A 25,188-nucleotide genomic window follows, 5' to 3' on the forward strand; every position below is an offset into this window, starting at 1 on the left:
ATCAAAACATGCAAACATATTTAACCAGCACTTGAGTCAGTCAAAGGCATTGCATCACAACTGAAGTTTTGAAACACACACTCGAATCAGGAACACGGAATCAAAGGCACCGTGTTCCAGTTTTGCATAACAGCACTCATGACTCATCTTTGTTTGTCAATGAAAGAAACATTTCCCTGACCTCCATGTCTCTCCTCATCTGTTCCAGCTGAGCTTCCAGCTCCTCGTTCCTCTCCAGAAGAGCCTGGCCCACCTCAGCTGCCAGGATAAGATCCTTCTCCAACACACTCGAGCTGCTGTTATGGTCTGTCTGGGATGCCAGCAGGTTGTTTGCTCTGACCGACGGGCCCATGACGCGATGCCGGGTAATAGGGGTTGACGAGGAGAAGGGAAAGAACGAATCCTCCAGGCTGGGAGAAGTTATGCTTTCTTTTCGGGTCGAGATCATTGGTGCTTTTTGTGGGTTCCAAGCTGGGCTGCTTCTCCTTAAGTTTGGTTAAGGGGTGAAGTGTCATACATCAACATTTTCAGCTCTCAACAGCAAGTGAGGTCTTCATTGTGGATTTGGTACTCAGCAGGTCAAAACCCTGAAAATATACCAAAAGATCAACAACCTTTAACTTTTAAACTGAATTTCACACAAGGTCAATCCTTTAATATTTAGCTTAGATTTCTGAGTTTCATTTGGTGACCCAGAACACCAGAGATAAGAAGGCTAAAAAAAACCCTCCCCAGAGCCTGTTGATTGGCTCTGCTTTTGTGAAGCAAATACAATAACAAAAGCTGTAGTGTTCCCTACACATTCCAGGAGTCATTCGAGTCTGCCAGACTGGTTTTGTGTTTCTGAGAGTGTGTCCCCATCCATGCCTTTCAACAGCCTACACCACTCTTACAGAAGCCTAGTAATCATTACACAGCTGACCATCCAAATCGTTTGAATTGGTTTTCCCTGGAACTACTTCCTCTTCTTATTTTGATTAAGGAAGCAGACTATGGAAGATCATATCCAGAATCTTGAGGCTAATTTCCGATAAACTGACATTACCTTTCAAAAAAATGAGCTGTTCAAAGACTATTACAGTTTTACCCCAACCAATATTAACCTTGATGTTTACATCACCACAACAAAACCATAGCCTTCAATTTCAAATCTGACAAGGTAAGAAGTGAGAACATGTAGTGTATATACATTTTCTTAAATAAATCTATTCCCCATTTCCCTTTATTTTTTTCTTACCTGTCAAGTTCCTGCTTTGCTGCTATCGTGTATAGCTAATGGAAGGCACTGGTGGTTTCCTTGGAATCAAAGTTCTACTGTTCACACCCAAGCTCCACCCTCTGTTCATGTTCTCATCAGGTGGGAGGGTATGAAACTGGTCATGCAAAAAAACAAAAAAGGTAGGGAGGTGCTTCATGCAGGTGATGTAAAATTACAAAAGCCTCTCTCAGGTGAGGTTGTTCAGTGTTGCAATCACCCAGTAAAGCCATCACTTGAACCAGTGCAGTTGGTTCACGCCTATGAATGTGGTCAAATTCAATTTTGACACCATATATACATATATGTGTACTGATCAGCTTATTAGGAACATGGAACCCCTGCTTATTCATGGAATTATCCAATGATGTTGCAGCAGTGCAATGCAAAAAAAAAAAATTAAGCAGATATAGATCAAAGATTTTCAGTTAATGTTCACTTCGAACATCAGACTGAGAAGAAAACGTGATCTCAGTCAACATGATCCACATGAGTGTTGGTCCCAGGCAGGCTGGTTGTTTGAGTATTTCAGAAACTGCTAATCTCCTGGAGTTTTCACAAAATAGCAGTCTCTTGCATTTACACAGAATAGTCTCATCTCATTATCTCTAGCCGCTTTATCCTGTTCTACAGGGTCGCAGGCAAGCTGGAGCCTATCCCAGCTGACTACGGGCGAAAGGCGGGGTACACCCTGGACAAGTCGCCAGGTCATCACAGGGCTGACACATAGACACAGACAACCATTCACACTCACATTCACACCTACGGTCAATTTAGAGTCACCAGTTAACCTAACCTGCATGTCTTTGGACTGTGGGGGAAACCGGAGCACCCGGAGGAAACCCACGCGGACACGGGGAGAACATGCAAACTCCACACAGAAAGGCCCTCGCTGGCCACGGGGCTCGAACCCGGACCTTCTTGCTGTGAGGCAACAGCGCTAACCACTACACCACCGTGCCACCCTACACAGAATAGTGCTAAAAACAAAAGCAAAACATTTGAATCAAATGTTGATTGGAATTTAGATAAGCAAATCCTTAATTTAAAAAGGTACAACAATGAACTACTTGTGGAAAAAGAGCATCTTGTTTTAGCAAACATCCTTATCCAAAGCAGCTTACATTTATCTCAATTTATACAACTGAGTCATTGAATGCCTTGCTAAAGAACCCAACAGTGGCAGTATTAGGATTTGAACTCACAACATGCCAATTAGAAGTCCAACATTTTAACCACTGAGCTACCATGATACAAATGGTCACTACTTGTCTTTTATACCATCATGGTCCTAAAGACATATTAAATTCCACCAATCTTCTGGATGTTACTTCTAGGCAACTAAAATGTAACCATCGGGACTGCAGTAGCTCCCGTTAGGAATTAAGTCTGTTTATTTTCTGCCTTATGAGAAGGTGAGTTGTTCAGGTCTTGGCATAACATGCAGACTGCCTGGCTACAGGTGCTAGGAGACTCAGAACAGTAGAGAGTGTGTTGAGTATCTGTACACAAGTAGAAGCCTGTGGAACTCCTCCTCCCTACTTCCTGTTCTCAACTTTGCATGTTTTACCTCAGAAGGAACTGAATGCTTTTGCTCCCAAAGAAAGCTTTGAATGAAATTGGGTTTTCTTGGTATGATGACAATCTGGAATCAGATAGGCATTGGTCTCAAATAGCATAACCCTCCAACTTTTTGAGGGTCATCCGGTCAAGGTCACCAAAAAGGTCAAAATTGTTTTTGTTGTGGCTACTGCCTCACATAGAGGTGCTAGCCACTATGTCATCGTGCTGTAAGAATGTAAGGGTGTAACAATCGCGCACTGCACATATGCATGCACGTGTTCTGATTAAAATGGCTGGTGAGTGTAAACAATTCGGTTCACCATTCGAAATAAATGGACTAGACTAAAGAAATTGCTTTCAGACATGTTTATGCTTATCACAGAGGGAAAGTGCGCTCCACTGAGCTCTAGCGCTGGGCCATTTTTGGGAAATAAGAGTTTTGGTCATGGCAACAACCTGTGTATGTCAGCCTCGGTTCGGAGGTTTCAGTTTCGAAAACTGTTAAAGATAAGAGTAGAATAATATAAAGTACAGACACATGGTATATTTTACTTCTGTGGTTTTTAAATTGTTCATTTTTGGATTACGTTTCATTTTTGTGGCTACTGCCTCATAGAGTATTTAAAAAAAAAAATTATATATATATATATATATATATATATATATATATATATATATATATATATATATATAAAATCTCCTTCTCACCCCCGGTGGGGGGTGGTATCCATGTCATCCTCAAGCTTGGGTCCTCTACCAGAGGCCTGGGAGTTTGAGGGTTCTGCGCAGTATCTTCGATGTTCCTAGGACTGCGCTCTTCTGGACTGAGGCTTCAGATGTTGTTCCTGGGATTTGCTGGAGCCACTCTCCCAGTTTGGGGGTTACTGCCCCCACTACCACGGGGACCACGCAACCCTTGACCTTCCACATCCGTTCCAGCTGCTCTTTCAACCCTTGATACTTCTCAAGTTTCTCATGTTCCTTCTTCCTGATGTTGGCGTCAGCTGGGATCACCACATCTATCACTACCACCCTCTTCTGCTCTTTGTCCACCACCACTATGTCCGGTTGGTTACCCAGGATCTGTTTGTCAGTCTGGAAGCTGAAGTCCCACAGAACCTTGGCCTTGTTGTTCTCAGCCACCTTCTGTGGTATGGCCCATTGGGACTTGGGTACTTCTATTCCATACTGGTTGCAGATGTTCCTGTATACTATCCCAGCCACTTGGTCGTGCCTCTCCATGTACGCTGATCCAGCTAGCATCTTACACCCTGCTACTATGTGCTGGACTGTTTCAGGGGCTTCTTTCAGGGGCGACTTTCTAACCCTAACCCTATATATATATATATATATATATATATATATATATATATATATATATATATATATATATATACTGTATGGACATGGTATCAGAAAACAATTTTATTTATAAGCAGTAGCCACATGTACCCATAGGGTACCTATTTTTTTCACGATATCTTCCTTCATATTTATCATAAGTGCTACTGGGCAAGGTTTGTTTTGCCTGGCAACACTTGTTAATATTGTGATCATTGTGCAATGAGTTTTCTTTAAAGACCAAATTGAAATAGCAAAGGCTGAATTATAAATAGCAGAAGAAATGTATTGCTTTTTTAATTGAATTTATTGTTTTTAGATATCATTGCAGGTTGAGGATCTGTGTTTAGAACTTAAATGCTTTATGAGTTAAACTAAAAGTCTTCATACTCTATTATGATTAATTTTTTTCCAATATGAGCAAGTTAAGAGATACTTTTAACCTTAAAATTCTTTGTAAATACAACCCTCCAGCTTCTCCTATGCCACCAGGTAAGCATTTCTCTTCCCAGAAGTACATGTAGCACATCATTCCACCCTGGGTTTGTTTGCAGTAGTTGGTGGGAGTGGTATGGAGGCAGGGCTTTAACTGGATTCCTTCCTCTGCTCACAGCTCTGCTCCCCCAAACCCCGAGTTGACTCCAATCATATCAAACATGAAGGGACATTACTCTATCTGGGTGCTGCTTTTGGTTTTATGTGGATTGGTCTCGTTATACACACAGGCTGGACAGCAGATGCCAAAACTTTCAGACAAGAAGTTGTGTGCTGATGCAGACTGCAGCTGTGAGTAGTAATATGTAACATAACTATTTGTAGTTGTATGTCTGCCAGGTGCCAATACTTTTGCATCAAAACAATTTTGCATTGACATGCTGATATGATGTTTGGTGATAATACTGTAAGTAGATTTACTGAATGTCATGAATGCTACTGTGTATCTTTTGATTTTTTTTCTACAAAATAAAATATTATAGAATTTTATAGTAATTTTCTGTAGAAGAAATGCTGGTTTTCAGTTCTATCATTCTATTCAGGCATCCAAGGTCTTTCATCAATAAGTTGGTGTATTTTCAATTTAGTTAACGTTTTCCTACATTACCCACAGTTCTGTTAGATGACCTGACAGTAATGCTAATCAGATTTAGCCCTCACTTCATCTCTACATACATACCCCTTTTCCACTAAGGCATTTTGAGGGCTGGTGCCCAATCTCGAGCCAGGTCTTCGAGTTTCAACAGCCAAAGACCCGGCTCTTGGCCAGGAAGACTGGTTTGAGGCCAGCACCAACACTTTGCTGGTCTAGAACCAAGACCTGCTTACATCAGGGTCCGGGGTGAGCTTATCTTGACCAACAAGACCAAATAAAACTTTGTGACCACCATTTAAAAAAAGCCAACTAGTCGTATGCAGCATCTAGTCTGCGTAATCTAGTAGTCCGCCATTGTTGTTGTTATACTTCGAATTAGTGTTGCTGGGAAAGCAGAAACATACAAACACACTGACATAATGACATGGCTCTATGGTGGGTCTGTAGACCGTGGAGAAACAAATGGGTTCTTAGAAGATCCTCAAGTTGAACCAACTCAGAACCAGCACTAGCGCCAATCTGGAACTAGCACCTAGTTCGTGTTGGTAGAAAGGGGGTAAAAGCTTGTTATGCAGCAGTTCTTTCACTTCTGCATCTATACACTCTGCTCAAACTGATCAGCTTCCAAAGCTTCAACATTCACGCTAACATCACCATTAACGTTATAGCACATCGTCGCCTCATAGATCGCTAACTAGTTGCTCTTTTTTTTTTTTAAAGAGCTAACAGCGGAACCTGACTGCTATCAATTATGTTTTGAAATTGTTTAATATTTTTCTCCTATTGAACACCACCATAACCACACAAGCAATGTTTAATGTGTTTCAGGGTGAACCTTTCCTTTAAGTGTCTAATATGGAGCACTTATTTGCCACCAGATCCCATCCTTATTGCCAAAGCCATCCAGGATTATTATCCCCAAGACTGTCGCTTCATTCCCATCCACCAAGGCCAACTCGTCTACGTCTATGCCATGCTGAAAGATCGAGGCAACCTCTTTTGGGCTGGCAGTGTGAGTTTTAGGACTATAACACTTTACAGGACATAATTTTCAACTTCTTGATAAATAAAGTTTTATTAGAACATCTCAGGGGTGGCACGATGGTGTAGTGGTTAGCACTGTCGCCTCACAGCAAGAAGGTCCTGGGTTTGAGTCCAGCGGCCGGTGAGGGCCTTTCTGTGTGGAGTTTGCATGTTCTCCCCGTGTCTGTGTGGGTTTCCTCCAGGTGCTCCGGTTTCCCCCAAAGGCATGCAGGTTAGGCTAATTGGTGGCTCTAAATTGACCGTAGGTGTGAGCGTGAATGGTTGTCTGTGTCTATGTGTTAGCCCTGTGATGACCTGGGCCCTGTACTACGAACGGAGGTTAACCTACCCAGAAGTAACCCAGGGTTCCCCCGCTAAACCGGGGTTGACAAAACCTGGTTATCTTGTTTGGGGTTAAACGGTACTACGACGCCAGTTATGAAGTTGATTTGTTGAACCTGTGTTAACCTAATCAGGGTTAATGCGCGTTCACGTTAAAGGGGAGGTTATCAGCGCAAATCACCACTGTTCACAATGGCACGGTCGCCGTACTTCACGGAGGAAGAATGCGCTGTCATAATGCAAAGCTACGAGGAGTTCAAAACAACATTAAGAGCAAAATCTAACACAGCGGCTGCCAATAAGGAGCAGCAAGCATGTTGGCAACGAATTGCCAATCGGGTAAATGCGCAAGTACATTCTCCCTTCAACATGTTCCAGAACAGAAGTATAGGATGAGAGAAAGCTTCATGATCAATCACAAGTCACAGAAAATGGTCCTTCGACATGGCCCCAGTCATATGTAGCTTGTTTAATGTCCAAAAAATCCTGAATAAAATTTGGTATGGTAAATTCATGGAGTAGCCTACTTAAGCTGATATGTGCACAGAGTCACATGAATTAGGATGACTGACTGTTCAGTCCCTTTGACTAAGTTGGTGTATGTCCTGTGAACACTTCAGAGGCAACAGCAGTGCCAAACGCACCTGGCAACAGGTGAAAATGAAATATAAAAACATCATTCATAATGGTAAGTGTGTGTGTATGTGTGTCGTTCTTTTTCTGTACTGTGTTTCAGATGAAAAAGCTTTTGCCCAAGGACAAGAAGTAGGCTAAACAGCATTTGCCTTTTATTTATTCAAGTTTTATCTGTTTGCCTAATAGTTCAAATTTTGTATATAGTTTATAATGTTGTTGTGTGATATTAATGATAATATTGTGGGAAAACTACTTTGCACGGACGTTCATTTAATTTATTCTATCGTCATTTTGTTTGTTCTATTTTTGTGTATTTTATTTATTTATGTTTGTCTAGTTGTATCTATTTTTCTAATAATATATTTTTTGCATTAATTGTTTTTCCTATTAAAATAATCTTGTGTTCTTGTTATAACTTTATCTATTTATCTGACTGTTTAGTTGTATCTATTTTGGTTACAATTTCAATATTTTTAATATAAGTTTTTTTCCTATTAAAATGTTCTTGTGTTATATTTATTGTAGTTGTATCTATTTTATATCTCAGACTTAAATATTTTTGTAAAACAAGTGTTTTTCTATAAAATATTCTTGCGTTCTTGATAACTATGTTCTTGAGTGTTTTTTTTTTTACAGAAAAGCCGTTCTGCATGGACATTCATTGAAGCCCTCATTGTTTTTTAATGGTTATTTATGAGCGTTTAGGGGTTACAATAATGTAAGTCTAGGTTGCTTTATATAAAAGGTATGTCCAGAAATATTGTCACTGTCTAAGCAGAGGGATCTGGCTTCTTTAGACGCTGTCTTCTTAAAACTGAATAAATATTTAAAAAGAGCCAAATGAGCCAGTCTTTTGAACGGCTCTTTTCAAAGAACCGGATCACAAAGATGCGGATCCCATCAAAGCACGGGCGCAGATAGAGGGGGGGACGGGGGGGATTCGTCCCACCCAGATTTAAATTCACCTCGTTTGGTCCCCCCCTACGGAGCCGTAGAGGGGACATGGTGAATAAAAAAATAACAAAGCGTGGGAACGACTTAAAAGAGCCATAAATCCCATCTCTAATCTGCGCTCCGATATCGCACGGGTCATCCAGGTACGCTGGCATTGTCTCTAGAGGAAATGTCGGTGGAGAGGTAGTGTTTAAAAAGGGTGTGGTTAATCGGAAACCTCGGGTTAACCAAGAACATAACCTGAGACGAGCAGGTTTGAGATGCAGCGTAAGTTGCCATGGCAGCATACCTCGGTTTGAACATAGCCAACTTTCGTAGTATGGGTTAATCGGGAAGTTACGCTGCACGTGATCAAGTTACTCTCGAAGTTACCCTGGTAAGCCAGAAAACCCGCTTCGTAGTACAGGGCCCTGGTGACTTGTCCAGGGTGTACCCCACTTCTCGCCCATAGTCAGCTGGGATAGGCTCTAGCTTGCCTGCGACCCTGTAGGACAGGATAAGCAGCTACAGATAATGGATAGATCATCTGTGTGATTGACCATAGACCATGTCAAGAGAGGCTTACTGGACATCAATAATGGCAATCTTGTTTTTTGATCCTTTGTGAGAATAACAAATAACCACATACTGTATGTGTATCAGGTCCAGGGATCGTATTATGGTGAGCAGGAGGCTCGGATTGGCCATTTCCCCAGCAGCGTCGTCGAAGAAACCCATGCTTTAATGCCGGCTAAGGTTGAGGTCAAAACAAATGTATGTAATTCATACTTTTTTTTTTTTTAGTACTTGTTTGGTGTTTTTAGCTAACAAGAAATAATGTGAATATTTTAATAAGCGAGCTGTTTTTTTTCAGAAATGGGACTTCTACTGCCAATGAGATGCTCCAAGAGGAGAACGTCATTATCATTTTCTTGCACTGTACAACTTCTGCTAGCATGCCACACATTGTTTTCTAATTGGCTAATTTTCACATTGGCTTATGAAGCAGCTTCATTAAAGACTCTAAAACTATTATGAAAAAAATGCTTTAATTAAGCTTTATTAAAAGTAGCTACACACTCTTTATATTGTTTAATATCAAATAAATATCAGTTGCTACTAACGACTTCCGGGTTGTTACTTGTATCACGTGGTAAGCAGCGACCATGGATAAGTTCCGGTTGTGTCCTTATATAGGCAATGGGAAGCTGTTTCGGATGTGGCTGAGCTCCTCGTGAGCTTGTATCCATAGGAACGAATGACGACAACACAAGGTGCGCGAGAGCGTTCTTCCTCTCCTGAAGGAGTTTCAAAACAAATGTTTTTTGTGTTTAAATTTTAATTAAATAAAAATTATTCATTTAAAAGAAACCTAAGGAAAAAAAACAAACTATCCAGTGACAAAATAGAATATCCAGGGATGGAAACTAATTCGCCTTTTTATTACACGCTTCGAGCTTCCGGTCACGGTGAAGTTTGGCGCGATTTTACCTCAGAAGCCAAGTTTGGCCATATGGCTGGTGCTGCACTACTAATGAGGAAACTTATTCAACTGCTACCCTGATTGGAAACTGGTCGGAAGAAAGGTTCGACACCGGTCGAGCCAAAGCATTACGACGCCCTCTGCCGTCCCAGGTTTGTACTGCAGGAAAAGTGTAATTCTGGATTAACCCTGATACACAATATGGCCTCCTGCTACCACTACTGTGTATGCACATCTCATCTCATTATCTCTAGCCGCTTTATCCTGTTCTACAGGGTCGCAGGCAAGCTGGAGCCTATCCCAGCTGACTACGGGCGCAAGGCGGGGTACACCCTGGACAAGTCGCCAGGTCATCACAGGGCTGACACCTAGACACAGACAACCATTCACACTCACATTCACACCTACGGTCAATTTAGAGTCACCAGTTAACCTAACCTGCATGTCTTTGGACTGTGGGGGAAACCGGAGCACCCGGAGGAAACCCACGCGGACACGAGGAGAACATGCAAACTCCGCACAGAAAGGCCCTCGCCGGCCACGGGGCTCGAACCCGGACCTTCTTGCTGTGAGGCGACAGCGCTAACCACTACACCACCGTGCCGCCCATATACACTGCCGTTCAAAAGTTTGGGGTCACTTCGAAATGTCCTTATTTTTGAAAGAAAAGCACTGTTCTTTTCAATGAAGATCACTTTAAACTAATCAGAAATCCACTCTATACATTGCTAATGTGGTAAATGACTATTCTAGCTGCAAATGTCTGGTTTTTGGTGCAATATCTCCATAGGTGTATAGAGGCCCATTTCCAGCAACTCTCACTCCAGTGTTCTAATGGTACAATGTGTTTGCTCATTGCCTCAGAAGGCTAATGGATGATTAGAAAACCCTTGTACAATCCTGTTAGCACAGCTGAAAACAGTTGAGCTCTTTAGAGAAGCTATAAAACTGACCTTCCTTTGAGCAGATTGAGTTTCTGGAGCATCACATTAATTTGTGGGGTCGATTAAATGCTCAAAATGGCCAGAAAAATGTCTTGACTATATTTTCTATTCATTTTACAACTTATGGTGGTAAATAAAAGTGTGACTTTTCATGGAAAACACAAAATTGTCTGGGTGACCCCAAACTTTTGAACGGTAGTGTATGTACATCTTAAATGTTAAATTAAAGACTGCTACTAAAACGTCAGCACATCAACAATGATGCAGTTTGCTTTGTGAAATGACAACACAAATAAATCTGTTTATTATTAGTCTGAGATTATGAGAATTGTTAGATTAGATAAAACTTTATTGATCTCTTTGGGAGGGTCCTTCAGGGAAATTAAGATTCCAGCAGCATCATTACAGATAAACAGAGAAAAGAAATAGAGAAAAACTTCTAGATAAATTAAAAATTATTTGCATATACAAATATAAAAAGAATAAGATATGGGGGAGAAAAAAGGGAAAGGGGGACAGCAGGAGAGATATTGCACATTTATATTGCACATTGTCTGGTATTGCTTATTGTTAGGCACCTCCCTCATGCTATTCTCCTTCAGCTTCTGCTCCACCTTTCTCCTGTAGCTGTCCTTAGCTTCCCTCACGCAGCGTTTCACCTCCTGCTGTGCTGCTTTCATCGCCTCCCTATCCCTGCTCCTGAAGGCAGCCTTCTTCCTGTTGAGGACAGCTTTGACTTCCTCTGTTACCCATGGCTTGTTATTAGGTTATTGTTGGTGCTAAAGAACTTTCACAGACGTAACTTATTATGATTAGATTAGATAGAACTTTATTGATCCCTTTGGGGAGGGTTCCCTCAGGGAAATTAAAATTCCAGCAGCATGATTACAGGATAAACAGAGAAAAGAAAATAGAGAGAACTTGTAGATAAATTAAGTATTTACATATACAAATATAAAAAAATAAAGATATGAAAAAAGTCCAGCAGGAGAGGTACTGCACATTGTCCAGTATTGCTTTTTGTCCGGCTAGGCTAGGCTACTGCTCCTTCCCATCCTCTGTCCTCCTGTTACCCCCCCAGAGAGGAGTTGTACATTCTGATGGCATGAGGGACAAAAGAGTTTTTGAGTCAGTTAGTCCTGCACTTGGGAAGGAGCATTCGGTCACTGAACAGGCTCCTCTGGTTGCTGATGACGGTGTGCAGAGGGTGACAGGCATCATCCATGATGTTTAATCTGCTGAACAAGTCCCTACTGGATGAGCTGTTACAAAAGAAACAATAAGCACATGAATATTAGCTTATCGTTCATGTTACTGCCGGAACTACTTTCCGAGCTGTGCTGTTATTTTACAGTTATTTGCCAAAGGCAAAGTTAATCTTGGTTATTATTTAAATAATATTGGCTGGCGTTGAGTGGTCTATCAGGTATATTCCATTCATCTCATCTCATTATCTGTAGCCGCTTTATCCTGTTCTACAGGGTCGCAGGCAAGCTGGATCCTATCCCAGCTGACTACGGGTGAAAGGCGGGGTACACCCTGGACAAGTCGCCAGGTCATCACAGGGCTGACACATAGACAACCATTCACACTCACATTCACACCTACGGTCAATTTAGAGTCACCAGTTAACCTAACCTGCATGTCTTTGGACTGTGGGGGAAACCGGAGCACCCGGAGGAAACCCACGCGGACACGGGGAGAACATGCAAACTCCGCACAGAAAGGCCCTCGCCGGCCACGGGGCTCGAACCCAGGACCTTCTTGCTGTGAGGCGACAGCGCTAACCACTACACCACCGTGCCGCCTATATTCCATTCAGTTAGCTTGATATTGAATGAGTTGAAGATGAGTTCAATATCATGCTAACTGAATGGAATATATGATGTACCATTTAAAAAAAAAAAAAAGCTATTATTATTATTATTATTATTATGTGTACACATTCCTTTCAGGTGTTCGTGTCTTTCTCTTTCAAAATTCTCTCAGCATTTTCTGTATTTAACGAAGCAAACCTGGTAGCCAGGTGGCATGGTGGTATAGTGGTTAGCGCTGTCGCCTCACAGCAAGAAGGTCCGGGTTCGAGCCCCGTGGCTGGCGAGGGCCTTTCTGTGTGGAGTTTGCATGTTCTCCCCGTGTCCGCATGGGTTTCCTCCGGGTGCTCCGGTTTCCTCCACAGTCCAAAGACATGCAGGTTAGGTTAACTGGTGACTCTAAATTGACCGTAGGTGTGAATGGTTGTCTGTGTCTATGTGTCAGCCCTGTGATGACCTGGTGACTTGTCCAGGGTGTACCCCGCCTTTCTCCCGTAGTCAGCTGGGATAGGCTCCAGCTTTCCTGCGACCCTGTAGAACAGGATAAAGCGGCTAGAGATGATGATGAGACCTGGCAGCCATGTTTGTTTACAAATTGTCGCTCGCTAACGCGGAAATTTTACATCTCCGACATGTCTCTTTTCCAGTTTACCAATGTCCATTGGTATGATTCTTCTCTTGTAAATATGCGTGAAGAATATCTAATGAAGTTTTGGTAGCCTTTCGGGTGTTCAGCGCATCTTTCTGTTTCCTGGTGATCAAAGAAATGCTTCTGCACATGTGCAGCAGAAAACTTTCTCATTGAATATTCACATCAGCTCTGATGTGTGACGTCATGCTGTCTTGACAACCATGCAATATCGTAAACCATACTCGGCGCTCATTCTCCATTGGGTAGAGTGATGTAATACATAGGATTAGCGATATGCTAACAATGTTGCATGCTATGAAACCTGCTAGAAGGGAACAGGATACATGTTTTTATTCCATCCAAAATGTGTCCTGTATGTATAATAATCACCGATATTCGCTGAGCTTGAGGTGGATAATTGTTTTTACTATAAATACACAGGTGATTTATTTTTAAAAAAATTATTTAAAACTTCAAACGTGACATACAAATGTAATAAAGGCACAGCGCAGACTTGTCACTTATCTATGCCAAGTCACATAAAATACTTTTTTGAAATGGATAAAATAAATCCCAATTCCACCTTACCTTTGAATAGTTTTAGACCAAATTTCGTAGCATCTTTAGTGCTTTTAGGAACAGCATTTTCTTTCATAATTTCTAATTCTTCACTTACGGTGACAAAGCGATTGGCTGCAATTTTGTCGAGGTGATTGGTCAAGAAATTCGGATAAATTCTCGATAATCAGCACATGCGATTTTCTATAATCACCTATTATACTAAACAAAAATAACACACCCCTTTTAACCAATTGGATTCAAGATTTCATCCTCCCTGTGGTACAAGTTAACATCCCTATAATGTCCCAAAGTGTTTTATTCCCCTTTTACCACAGTGATATTCCATGAATATTTTTTTCAGTGTACAGTATTAATGAACACGTCTTTTTAATTTTAATTAAAAAAAAAACAGTTAGGCCCTGGTTATACTACAGCTCGTGATGGGTTTGTAAATACTTGGCGATTTAAAAAAAAAAAAAAATTGGTGAAAAGCATCAGCACCAATTATGCGATGCACGGCGAATGTTCTCTGAGCTTTGTGAGTTGTTTTTTGGTGTTTCCACCTCGTGATTGGCCAGATGCGTGCATTGAAATTTGGCGGCGATGTTTTTGTCTGCAAACTAAGTGGCGAATATTTGCTGATGGGTTTGGGAATATTTCTCGAAGTTTGAGGAAGTCACCAAACATTTCATTAACTCGTCACAAAGCATCACGAGCTGTAGTGTGACCATAGCCTTAACTCAACCATGGTGGAAAGAAATCATCATATCAACAATCATAAGTTGTTCTTTGTTACATAGGACATGTTGTTTTAATCCGTTTGATTATGTACAGCATCTGCCATACAGGTCTCTGTGTGCGAGTTGTTACTATAGAAACAATGATAGCAATAACAAAATAAACTTGATTTTGAAATACAACTGACATTTTGTATAAAATTCCAACATCTTCTGACCAGTATAAATAAACACTGTTACATTCCTTACAGGTACAGTATCGTATAGAACTAGTAATTACTGGCAACTGGACTCCATCACCATTTATCAAAGGGAACAAATCAGTTTTACTAAATGATGGGAAATTCCATGCCATTTAAACCAGTGGCGTGCACAGACATTTTGGGGGGCAAGTGCTCTGGGGGGAAAAAAGGGCACTTTTTTGCGCATGTGGAACACCTTATTATAAAAGTCTGAGATTTAACCCTCCTCTTGTGTTCAGGTCGCCACTGACCCGTTTTAGTTTTTAAAGGTGTAAAACAACCACTTAATGTTAATTTATTACATCAAGGCTTTTTGACTTTGCCAGGAATCTCTAGTTGAACAAAATAGAAAAAGAAATTTTTGTTTTCCTAAATCTGAAAATGGTCTAGCAAAAAATATAATACACAGCAAATTCCTCAGTATTGAATTAACACTTTCAGAGTTAATTTGTGTCCAGTTGGACCTATATAAACACAGTAGGGTGTTAAATCAACACTCTGGGTGTTAATTCAACACTGGGGATTTTGCTGTGTACTTATGTGCAGTTGTTTCTGTATGCGACGGGCTACTTCACGACAAAATAATTACAGCTTGGGCTTAGAGGGCAAACAATACATTTTCACTCGATTCATGTGTTACCTGGCTGGTGGGGCAGGGGAAGAGCTGACTGACTGCCCGATGTGTTGTCTGCGCTACGACAAGGCCGTGGCTTCCAGGACGCTATGCTGCTGCAACCTCACATTGAATGCACTGCACGCTTGTTCACGTGACAGAGCAAGAGAGACAGAGGTCCGGTGTGTGTGCGGAGGGGGCACACATCGGGACATTATTTTCACACACGCTTTTAATGCCGCGGCTTTTCTAAAAGATCATGTCGACATTGGCCTCAGTAAACTGTATTAAAAAAAAAAAAATTCAAAAGGGCACTTTTTTGGGCAGAGGGGCAGGTGCTTGAGCACCACCTCGTTTCTATCTGTGCATGCCACTGATTTAAACCCTATGTGTGAGATCTTTTGAGTGCTGAGAGTAAACCTCATGGTACAACAGATAATAGGTGGCGATGTAGACTGCACTTCTGATTGCTGTTCAAGTTTGATGGATACAAAGTCCAGTATCATGCTGGTCTTGTGACCTATGTGTATAAATGGCAGGGATTTTCCAACATGTCAGAACTGAGAAATGAATGAATGGACATCTATTGATTATTCACCAAGACTTTTAGTACCAGACATTTTAACCTAACCCACTTAACTGAGACTTTTTTTTTTTACAGATGTATTTTTTTTCCCCAAAAAAACATTACATAACATCTATTCCTGCAGTTCTCTCACTACTTTCAAACCACATACTCGTCCACTTACAACAAGGAAGAGAAACCATCAGTTTACAGTTGAGTTGCCTTTCATATGTTTTATAATAAGTCTTGTACATTTTTGAATGTGTAAATTAATTAATTACTACATTACCTTGGTGTCAATTTCAATCTGATGAGTAAACAGGACTAGTTTATTTGTTCCAGCTTTTAAGAAAGAGCCCAGAAGCTTCCCGGGTCACCAGCCTGAACTGGACCCTCCTCACACCAAGTGTGTACCGAATTCCTGCTACAGATCGGACTTCACTGGGCATCATTCATCCGGAAAGTCCTGAAACGTCATCTAGGAAATTATTAGCTGGGACCTGGGCACATGCATTGCTTCCAGAAACATATCTACAACTTCTCAATAAAGTCAAGCCTTTCTTCTGTGTACATGTCTGTATTATGTGAAGAGCGCAAAACATATTTTGTTAAAAATGGAATAGTTGGTTGATTTTATTATTTCTTACTAGAACAAATACAAGTGCATTATATGTGAGATCCTGTTTGGGAAAACTGCAGTCCGATGTGGTCTGTTTACATGGGCTTCCTGTCAGTCTTTTTATAGACACTGCCCAACACAGATTTAATTCCACCCTTATCTCAGTCGGGTAGATAACGTGAGCAAATAAAATCACACCGTGCTTCCGAAAAACAAAACTGGAATAAATGTTCCACTTAAACACATACACAAATAGAGTGCGTATAAAGTGTTTATAGAAACGTATGGAGTGTTGGTAACTCCAGCTCCAATGATGTTAACTACCTAACTTGGGTAGCAGCTGAAAACCTCATGAGAGTTCATTACAGAGAAAAACAGGACAGCGACAGTCTTGGCAAGAATCACAGGTTGGGGGTAAAATGCTAATACCATTACCCATCTAAAGCTGCTTTTACAAAGGCAGCAGGAACAAGTTGCGCTCACTTTTCTTTGTGTTTACATGCTCGCTGTCTATTAGAGAGGTTAGAGGGGTAATTGCTTTATTGTCCTTTTGGTGTTAATTTCTGCTTAAACGCTCAACAATTTTGTGGTAAATCAGCTCATTGCGGCCCAATTTCTCCAAATCCAACAGGGTATCTGCATCTTCACTCACACAACTGGGTTGGGGTAAGAACAACTTCTTTAGTCCAGTTATTACTGCGATTGGCTTGGGAATTGCTTGACTCCATTGTTTAAAGGTGGAGAAGTTTGACAAGGAAAAGCACTCAAGAAGAACTGACCACTGAATTTGTTGCAAAGCGGTCTTCTTAGGATGATAAATGACCCGGGTGAACGCTACCCCGCACATGTAAGTCCTTCTACTCGCCACCGATTGTGTTTAGATGGTAAGCGGGAACAAGCTGCACCCAGAACAAGATGTTCCGGAACAAACTGCACCACCTCGTAAAGTGGAGCAAGTTGCGCCCACTGGTGTCAAATTGCTATGGAACAACTTGTGTTTAAATGGGCAGTTGTGCCAGGGCAACTTGTTCTAGCGCAAGTGCCTGTGTAAAAGCAGCTAAATAGTACTACTCTGGCCACTTGATTCTGGCTGCATGGCTTTGTATGGTAGGCATTGGTGGGGACTGGAAGCAAGTTCCAGAAGGAGGAAAAAATCATTTTAATATGATTGCACTTCACCTCATCAACCACGAGAGTTCAACTTTTGACTAATCTCGGCTAAGTGCTTCAGATTGCTTTATTGGGGGATAAAACATAATGCAGGCATATATGGTTTGATTCTCTTGCACATAATACACAATCAGCTGTGACATAGTTGTATGAAGAATTAATCCATAGACATTAGCTGACTTGGTCTGGAATATTGGTCACATGCCATGATGACATCATTACATCAAACATTTTTTTTTCTCTCTGATCAGTGGTTAACACAGTATGCCATCCTTGTTAAGTTGGTATACAATTCCTGGTGCCGCAGCTCGTATCATTACACATTGTGATGTATTAATGAATTAACAGTATTTCTACTGAAGAACTGGACTGTATTAAGAATTGAATGGTATTCCTTACTTTTTACTATCGGCACCCATCATTTATTACACTGATAAAAAGTAAGTAGATAGAAAGAGACCCAGTCATGTTTCATCTTTAAATGACCACAGGATTTATTAATAGCTTGTAGCCATCAGTATACACACAGAAACTGTCATGGCTACATTTTGCTTGATATTTGTGGTGTGAATAGTCAGGAATGTTAAAGCAGGGAACTAACAAGGCCTTTTTCGCTGATCTGAGACCAGTTTAGTAGTTTGCACTTATGTTTCATCTTAACATCAGAAAGGAAATGCTGGGGTCAGAATAGTGTAAAAAGGCTATCTTGACTCAAATGCTGACTTTTGTGCTCCCCCGCATTTGTTTCTCTTTGGTATTTAGTGTGCAATGGTGAACAGGGAACGTGTGAGAAGTTAGTTGTATGAACCCCCCCCCCCCTCCATTTTTTCTTTGTAGCATGCATTCTCACAAAACGAACAAATCAGTTACAGCCCTAGTTTAGCAGCTTTGTCATTATTGCTTTTGTGAGGCATTGATTATATGGTATACTCAGGTACCATCATGCATCATCCTAAACGTTTATACATACACACCCACTTCAACTATCACGTTTAAATATACGACAAAAGTAAGTAGAAACATTCCTTAAGAATATTTTCAGCTCCTTGATTTAGTCTTTATGCTTTCGAAACCATCACTACTAAATTCCCAGCAAGTTTCCAGTCACCACATGTTATACAGGTGCAGTAACCAAACCTGTCTGGAGTAACAAACGTTAAGGAACAGAAAGAGGTTGTTTTCTTCACAATACCATTCCCTCTTCTGTCACTACCTGCACCTGATCTCTTTGTGTTGTCTGGTCCCAAGTTCATAGTTGAACAGGAAACATTGAATCACTGTATAAACTCCCTTTCCTCATACCACAGAATATCACCTCCCATTATATTCACTTGAAAGACAAGAATGTCAAAACTATGCACTTTTTTTGAGATGAGATTATAGGTTTAGAAATTCTATCACACTATTCTTTCTTGTTTTCATCACAATCAATGCTCAATAGCTCAGGCTTCCTACAAGCAACCCCTCACAAACTGTGCAACCATTGTTTGGGTTTGACAGGCTACTAAAGACAAAGAGCCCTTTTGTTTCGTGGATGTCTTCTATGACTTATAAGTGGCTGCATGGTGCACAAAACAAAACAAAGTAAAACTCCAGCGGTGTAAAAGGTTTAGCTCTACCAGTCAATTGAACAATTCCATTTTTAACTTCTGGATGGAAAAGAGAAACTTACTAGCCATAGAATGAACAGGTCAATCTGGACTCTTTCTCTCCAATGCCTATTTAGACCCAATAGTGGAGTGTTAGTGCAGGGGAGCACAGTGGATCAGCTTGGGAAACAAAGGGATGATAGACTTGATAACAGGTTGCAGCTTTATTTCTTCTGTGGTCCAGACACTGCAGACTTGTCTTCGCGAGTGATGGCAATAGAGCGCTCAGGGATATCAGAGGGCTTGCGAGGTGCAGTGATGGTCAGGACACCATCAGAAGAGAGAGATGATGTGATGTTGGCAGGGTCCACTCCAGCTGGGACACGGTATTTTCGGAGAAACTCTCGTGAGACAAACCCATGGTCATCCTGCAAAGCACGAGACATGTTGGAGATCTAGGCCTACTGACATTTTGAGAGTCACCTCTTTAAATATAGGCTGGTGACTATATATCAATGTGTCAATTTACCTGACGGTCCTCATGTTTGGCATGAACTTCAATGTAATCTCCACTGATCTTTACTGCCAGTTCCTCCGGTGCGAAGTGCTTTATATCCAAATTAATGGTAAAACGCTCCTTTTCCATTTTCATCTAATAAAGAGAACATAAGTATACATATGAAATTGTATAGTATGAAATGTCAACTGAATTTGCGCACGTCAAGAGTACCCCGATTTACATTAATTTACATAAAGACAGAATTGCTTTATACCTTATGCAGAATTTTTCGAAAGTATCGTATGTAGCTAAGGAAAAAATGTTTTAACAATAACCCTTTAGGCCTGGAATGTTAATAACTTCAGTCAGCCTAAATATAACAACAATATGGAGCTAGACAGGTGCTTAAGTCCAAAGATGTCATCTATTTGTAACTTTTTGATTCGGAGCAAGTTCATTTGATAAGCAAAAATTGTGTGAAATCCCCTTCATTCTTGTGATATGTTGGATACACATATTTATTGCAGACTCCAGATAAATGCCAGGGAACACAGAGTCCACAGAAGACCCCTTCTCAAATAACATTTCTATATTAGTCCCTGTAGTCAGTTATGGAGAGCATCACCAGAAATGCAGAGCAAAGTATTGACCAGAACCAAACCAGAGAAGACTCTGTGTGTGTGCGTGTGTGTGTGTGATAAAGAAATATATAAGATAAAATTAAAAATGGCACTTCTGCTCACCTCAGAGAGCCCACTGTCCACCCAGCTGGGCCAGCGAAAAAAGGAAGGGCGTGGAAAGAATGGTGAAGGGTAGGGTGCCAAAACATCGCTCTCTGAAATATGTTCCCCAAAATGTTGGTCGAAGATTCGGCTGGGAAAGAAGGATGACCAGAATGAGCGGCGGAACCAAGGATGCTGGATGGCGATGTCCATTTTGTCTCTAAACAGCACCTCAAATACAACCTGGTGCCTGTCCTGCCTGTCCACTTATATACACCACTGGCAACAGCGACAGACGCGGGCCTGGATCTTTCTGGAACAATGATGTAAACTGTTTGCGTCTCAAACCCCCCCCCCATCCCCCCCGTCCCTCCCACTATCCTCTGTTAGTTGTCTTGTCCCCCTCTTCCAAACACCTCTCTTGGTATTTTTCTAAACCAGTGATCTGATTTCATTCAGAAAGACACTGGATTATGTCACAGGCTTTAAATAGGAGAAACTTTGCCATGTAGGATTGCGAGTACCCAATAGTCTTTTGGTTTCTTGGCACAAATACTGTGAACCCAGCAAGCTTGCTCTGTGCCAGGGAAGATTAGTCTGTCTGTGCCCTGATATAAGGTCTGAGCTCCCTTTCAGACCTTTTGTTTTTGGCAAAGCACTGTGTACAAGGCCTGTTTGTTTGGTGCCGGTGTCATTCTGCATGGTCAGCCTCCATAGAGTGTCAGTTCTTCCAAAGAAGCATTTACTGGTGCCTGACAGCTGCAGAGGGCTTAATCATTCTGGCACAGGTACCCAGGACCAAGCCAATGCCCAGTCAGCTTCACAGAAGGAGAGAACAGTCTAACCCGAATAAGTTCATTTCATGATTATAACTATTTTAAACCACACTCAGTGACATTTTATTTATTACTGTGAATATGACATAGCTTATATTTTTGTTCAATATCGATTTAATTATCCAGATATCATGACAGTTCCCGTGGTCAATAACCATTGACACATCTGGTAACCACAGGCACTTTTGGATCAGAGAAACTTTTTTATAGTTCTTAGAACTGTTGGAGGAAGTTCAGCCTGCAGGAACTGAGAATGATGATTGGTCTTAGAATGCCGTTTTGAGAGATTTTTTAGCTCCTACTTCAGAGTAGGTACTCTCCAAGCACAAAATGAACCATGAATGACATAAGTGTATGGTGATTAGTCCAGACTTAAGTGTATGTTGATTGGTCAAACACAAGCCAATGCAGCACCAGCATCAACCATTATTTAAAAAAAATTGTGTAAAACGTTAACCATGTAAACAACAGCTCGAAACATGTTAAAAAATTTTCATGGACAAATAGAGGGGTGGCACAGTGGTGTAGTGGTTAGCGCTGTTGCCTCACAGCAAGAAGGTCCGGGTTCGAGCCCTGTGGCCGGCGAGGGTCTTTCTGTGTGGAGTTTGCATGTTGTCCGCGTGGGTTTCCTCCGGGTGCTCCGGTTTCCCCCACAGTCCAAAGACATGCAGGTTAGGTTAACTGGTGACTCTAAATTGACCGTAGGTGTGAATGGTTGTCTGTGTCTACAGTGGTGCTTGAAAGTTTGTGAACCCTTTAGAATTTTCTATATTTCTGCAAAAATATGACCTAAAACATCATCAGATTTTCACACAAGTCTTAAAAGTAGATAAATAGAACCCAGTTAAGCAAATGAGACAAAAATATTATACTTGGTCATTTATTTATTGAGGAAAATGATCCAATATTACATATCTGTGAGTGACAAAAGTATGTGAACCTTTGCTTTCAGTATCTGGTGTGACCCCCTTGTGCAGCAATCACTGCAACTAAACGTTTCCGGTAACTGTTGATCAGTCCTGCACACTGGCTTGGAGAAATTTTAGCCCATTCCTCCATACAGAACAGCTTCAACTCTGGGATGGTGATGGGTTTCCTCACATGAACTGCTCGCTTCAGGTCCTTCCACAACATTTTGATTGGATTAAGGTTAGGACGTTGACTTGGCCATTCCAAAACATTAACTTTATTCTTCTTTAACCATTCTTTGGTAGAGCAACTTATGCACTTAGGGTTGTTGTCTTGCTACATGACCCACCTTCTCTTGAGATTCAGTTCATGGACAGATGTCCTGACATTTTCCTTTAGAATTCGCTGGTGTAATTCAGAATTCATTGTTCCATCAATGATGGCAAGCCGTCCTGGCCCAGATGCAGCAAAACAGGCCCAAACCATGATACTACCACCATCATGTTTCACAGATGGGATAAGGTTCTTATGCTGGAATGCAGTGTTTTCCTTTCTCCAAACATAACGCTTCTCATTTAAACCAAAAAGTTCTATTTTGGTCTCATCCATCCACAAAACATTTTTCCAATAGCCTTCTGGCTTGTCCACATGATCTTTAGCAAATGGCAGATGAGCAGCAATGTTCTTTTTGGAGAGCAGTGGCTTTCTCCTTGCAACCCTGCCATGCACACCATTGTTGCTCAGTGTTCTCCTGATGGTGGACTCATGAACATTAACATTAACCAATGTGAGAGAGGCCTTCAGTTGCTTAGAAATTACCCTGGGGTCCTTTGTGACCTCGCCGACTATTACACGCCTTGCTCTTGGAGTGATCTTTGTTGGTCGACCGCTCCTGGGGAGGATAACAATGGTCTTGAATTTCCTCCATTTGTACACAATGTGTCTGACTGTGGATTGGTGGAGTCCAAACTCTTTAGAGATGGTTTTGTAACCTTTTCCAACCTGATGAGCATCAACAACTCTTTTTCTGAGGTCCTCAGAAATCTCCTTTGTTCATGCCATGATACACTTCCACAAACGTGTTGTGAAGATCAAACTTTGATAGATCCCTGTTCTTTAAGTAAAACAGGGTGCCCACTCACACCTAATTGTCATCCCATTGATTGAAAACACCTGACTCTAATTTCACCTTCAAATTAACTGCTAATCCTAGATGTTCACATACTTTTGCCACTCACAGATATGTAATATTGGATCATTTTCCTCAATAAATAAATTAGCAAGTATAATATTTTTGTCTCATTTGTTTAACTGGGTTCTCTTTATCTACTTTTATGACTTGTGTGAAAATCTGATGATGTTTTAGGTCGTATTTATGCAGAAATATAGAAAATTCTAAAGGGTTCACAAACTTTCAAGCACCACTGTATGTGTCAGCCCTGTGATGACCTGGCGACTTGTCCAGGGTGTACCCCGCCTTTCGCCGGTAGTCAGCTGGGATAGGCTCCAGCTTGCCTGCGACCCTGTAGAACAGGATAAAGCGGCTACAGATAATGAGATGAGATGAGATGGACAAATAGACCAACAGTGAAGTCCTGGCTTTATTGAGTGTATATGCAACAGAGGAAATACGACATGATTTTGCCACATCTAAACGAAATATTAAAAGCTTCGTGATCATTTCTTGCTAACATCACCCTACGTGTACGTCACTTCACCATTCCTGGGAGCTCCCTAGTGGTTAATTAGGGAGATAAGATAACATTAAGATAACATTCATTATATTTACATTGCGGGCGGCACGGTGGTGTGGTGGTTAGCGCTGTCACCTCACAGGAAGAAGGTCCGGGTTCGAGCCCCATGGCCGGCGAGGGCCTTTCTGTGCGGAGTTTGCATGTTCTCCCTGTGTCCACGTGGGTTTCCTCTGGGTGCTCCGGTTTCCCCCACAGTCCAAAGACATGCAGGTTAGGTTAACTGGTGACTCTAAATTGACCGTAGGTGTGAATGTGAGTGTGAATGGTTGTCTGTGTCTATGTGTCAGCCCTGTGATGACCTGGCGACTTGTCCAGGGTGTACCCCGCCTTTCGCCCGTAGTCAGCTGGGATAGGCTCCAGCTTGCTTGCGACCCTGTAGAGAGCAATTCCAGCGTTATGGACGTGACACTTGAACTCAAAATGGCAACAAATGACCCAGTGCATGTTTTATTGTATCCCAGTATTTAAACAGGTGTTGCATATTTTAAGGCTGTACCATACTGGAGAAGTGATAGAACAAGAACAATTCCCATAGTACATCTAGGGCATGCCAGAAAATGCCAATAAAAGATGCGTTATGGATGTGACAGAAAAAGTGTCACTTTTCTTGGGTGACTGTACATTTTTAACAAACTCTGTGAAATTGTAAACCTAATGTCGAAATGGAGATATCCATTTGATAGAGGGGTCCAAGGTGAAGATTAAAAAATCTTTGTTTAAAATATTTTGTATTTCATGCAGAGTTTCGGAAGGAAAAGTCAGCGTTATGGATGTGACTAAATTCCGTTATGGATGTGACGCGTCTGAAATAGACATGGCATATATTTAGAAAATCAGCAATTTAACCACCATAACCCTTTGAAAAACTCTCTAAATATCAGCTAAAACTATCAAAGTTCTTAAATAATATTTAGGATGGCTATTGTTTTGCTGTTTTGTGGATTTTAGCATACATTTCTGTGGCTTGTGGCAATAATATAGAATTGTACATGATCAAAGTTGATTTTAGCTTGGGGTTTACATTATAAGAAAGAAAGACTGACAGTGACATATTAGGTTGATTACAAATTGGTTCAGCTTGTTCACATCTGTAAAATACAGGCCTAGGTGATATCTCTGGGAGTGGTTTTGATGTATTACATGTTGCTTTATTTTTGCATGGTGAGGTTGACATTTACATGGAATTGCCCTCGAACAGGATAAAGCAGCTAGAGATAATGAGATGAGATGAGAGATATTTACATTGCCTCAATCTACAGGTGTGCATCCGGACTGGGACCCAACAAAAGTTGTGGAAATGGGTATTTTTTTTACAGG

The 25,188-nt window shown here is 41.2% G+C and overlaps 4 protein-coding genes across 4 annotated transcripts in view; 2 read left to right on the forward strand and 2 right to left on the reverse strand.

Annotated features, from left to right (window-relative positions):
• bicdl2 (BICD family like cargo adaptor 2) overlaps positions 1-1,326 on the reverse strand; it is an 11,964-nt gene extending 10,638 nt beyond the window's left edge. Inside the window, exons 1-2 of the mRNA XM_060913221.1 lie at positions 1,238-1,326; positions 182-587 (exon numbers count right to left, since the gene is read on the reverse strand). Of these exons, the coding sequence (XP_060769204.1) occupies positions 182-448 (267 nt within the window). The 5' untranslated portion in view covers positions 449-587; positions 1,238-1,326. The remainder of the gene's footprint in view (positions 1-181; positions 588-1,237) is intronic.
• A 3,480-nt stretch (positions 1,327-4,806) lies between these two features.
• Positions 4,807-9,219, forward strand: mia (MIA SH3 domain containing). The gene is made up of 4 exons (XM_060912489.1): positions 4,807-4,945; positions 6,128-6,261; positions 8,847-8,957; positions 9,058-9,219. Exons 1-4 carry the CDS (start codon positions 4,816-4,818, stop codon positions 9,079-9,081), a joined length of 399 nt encoding a protein of 132 aa, XP_060768472.1. The 5' UTR covers positions 4,807-4,815; the 3' UTR covers positions 9,082-9,219.
• Positions 9,220-9,547: 328 nt separating this feature from the next.
• Positions 9,548-16,275, forward strand: cfap68 (cilia and flagella associated protein 68). Its single transcript, XM_060912227.1, is given in 4 exon segments — positions 9,548-9,688; positions 9,691-9,818; positions 15,919-15,985; positions 16,116-16,275. Coding segments are annotated over 4 exon segments (408 nt in total). The 5' UTR covers positions 9,548-9,603; the 3' UTR covers positions 16,244-16,275.
• Positions 16,276-18,031: 1,756 nt separating this feature from the next.
• Positions 18,032-20,662, reverse strand: cryabb (crystallin, alpha B, b). Its single transcript, XM_060913198.1, has 3 exons — positions 20,394-20,662; positions 19,681-19,803; positions 18,032-19,579 (listed from the first exon to the last, which is right to left on the reverse strand). Exons 1-3 carry the CDS (start codon positions 20,583-20,585, stop codon positions 19,376-19,378), a joined length of 519 nt encoding a protein of 172 aa, XP_060769181.1. The 5' UTR covers positions 20,586-20,662; the 3' UTR covers positions 18,032-19,375.
• Between the last annotated feature and the right edge of the window lie 4,526 nt (positions 20,663-25,188).

The sequence above is a fragment of the Neoarius graeffei genome, chromosome 28, assembly GCF_027579695.1.
Source record: "Neoarius graeffei isolate fNeoGra1 chromosome 28, fNeoGra1.pri, whole genome shotgun sequence".
NCBI lineage: Eukaryota > Metazoa > Chordata > Actinopteri > Siluriformes > Ariidae > Neoarius > Neoarius graeffei.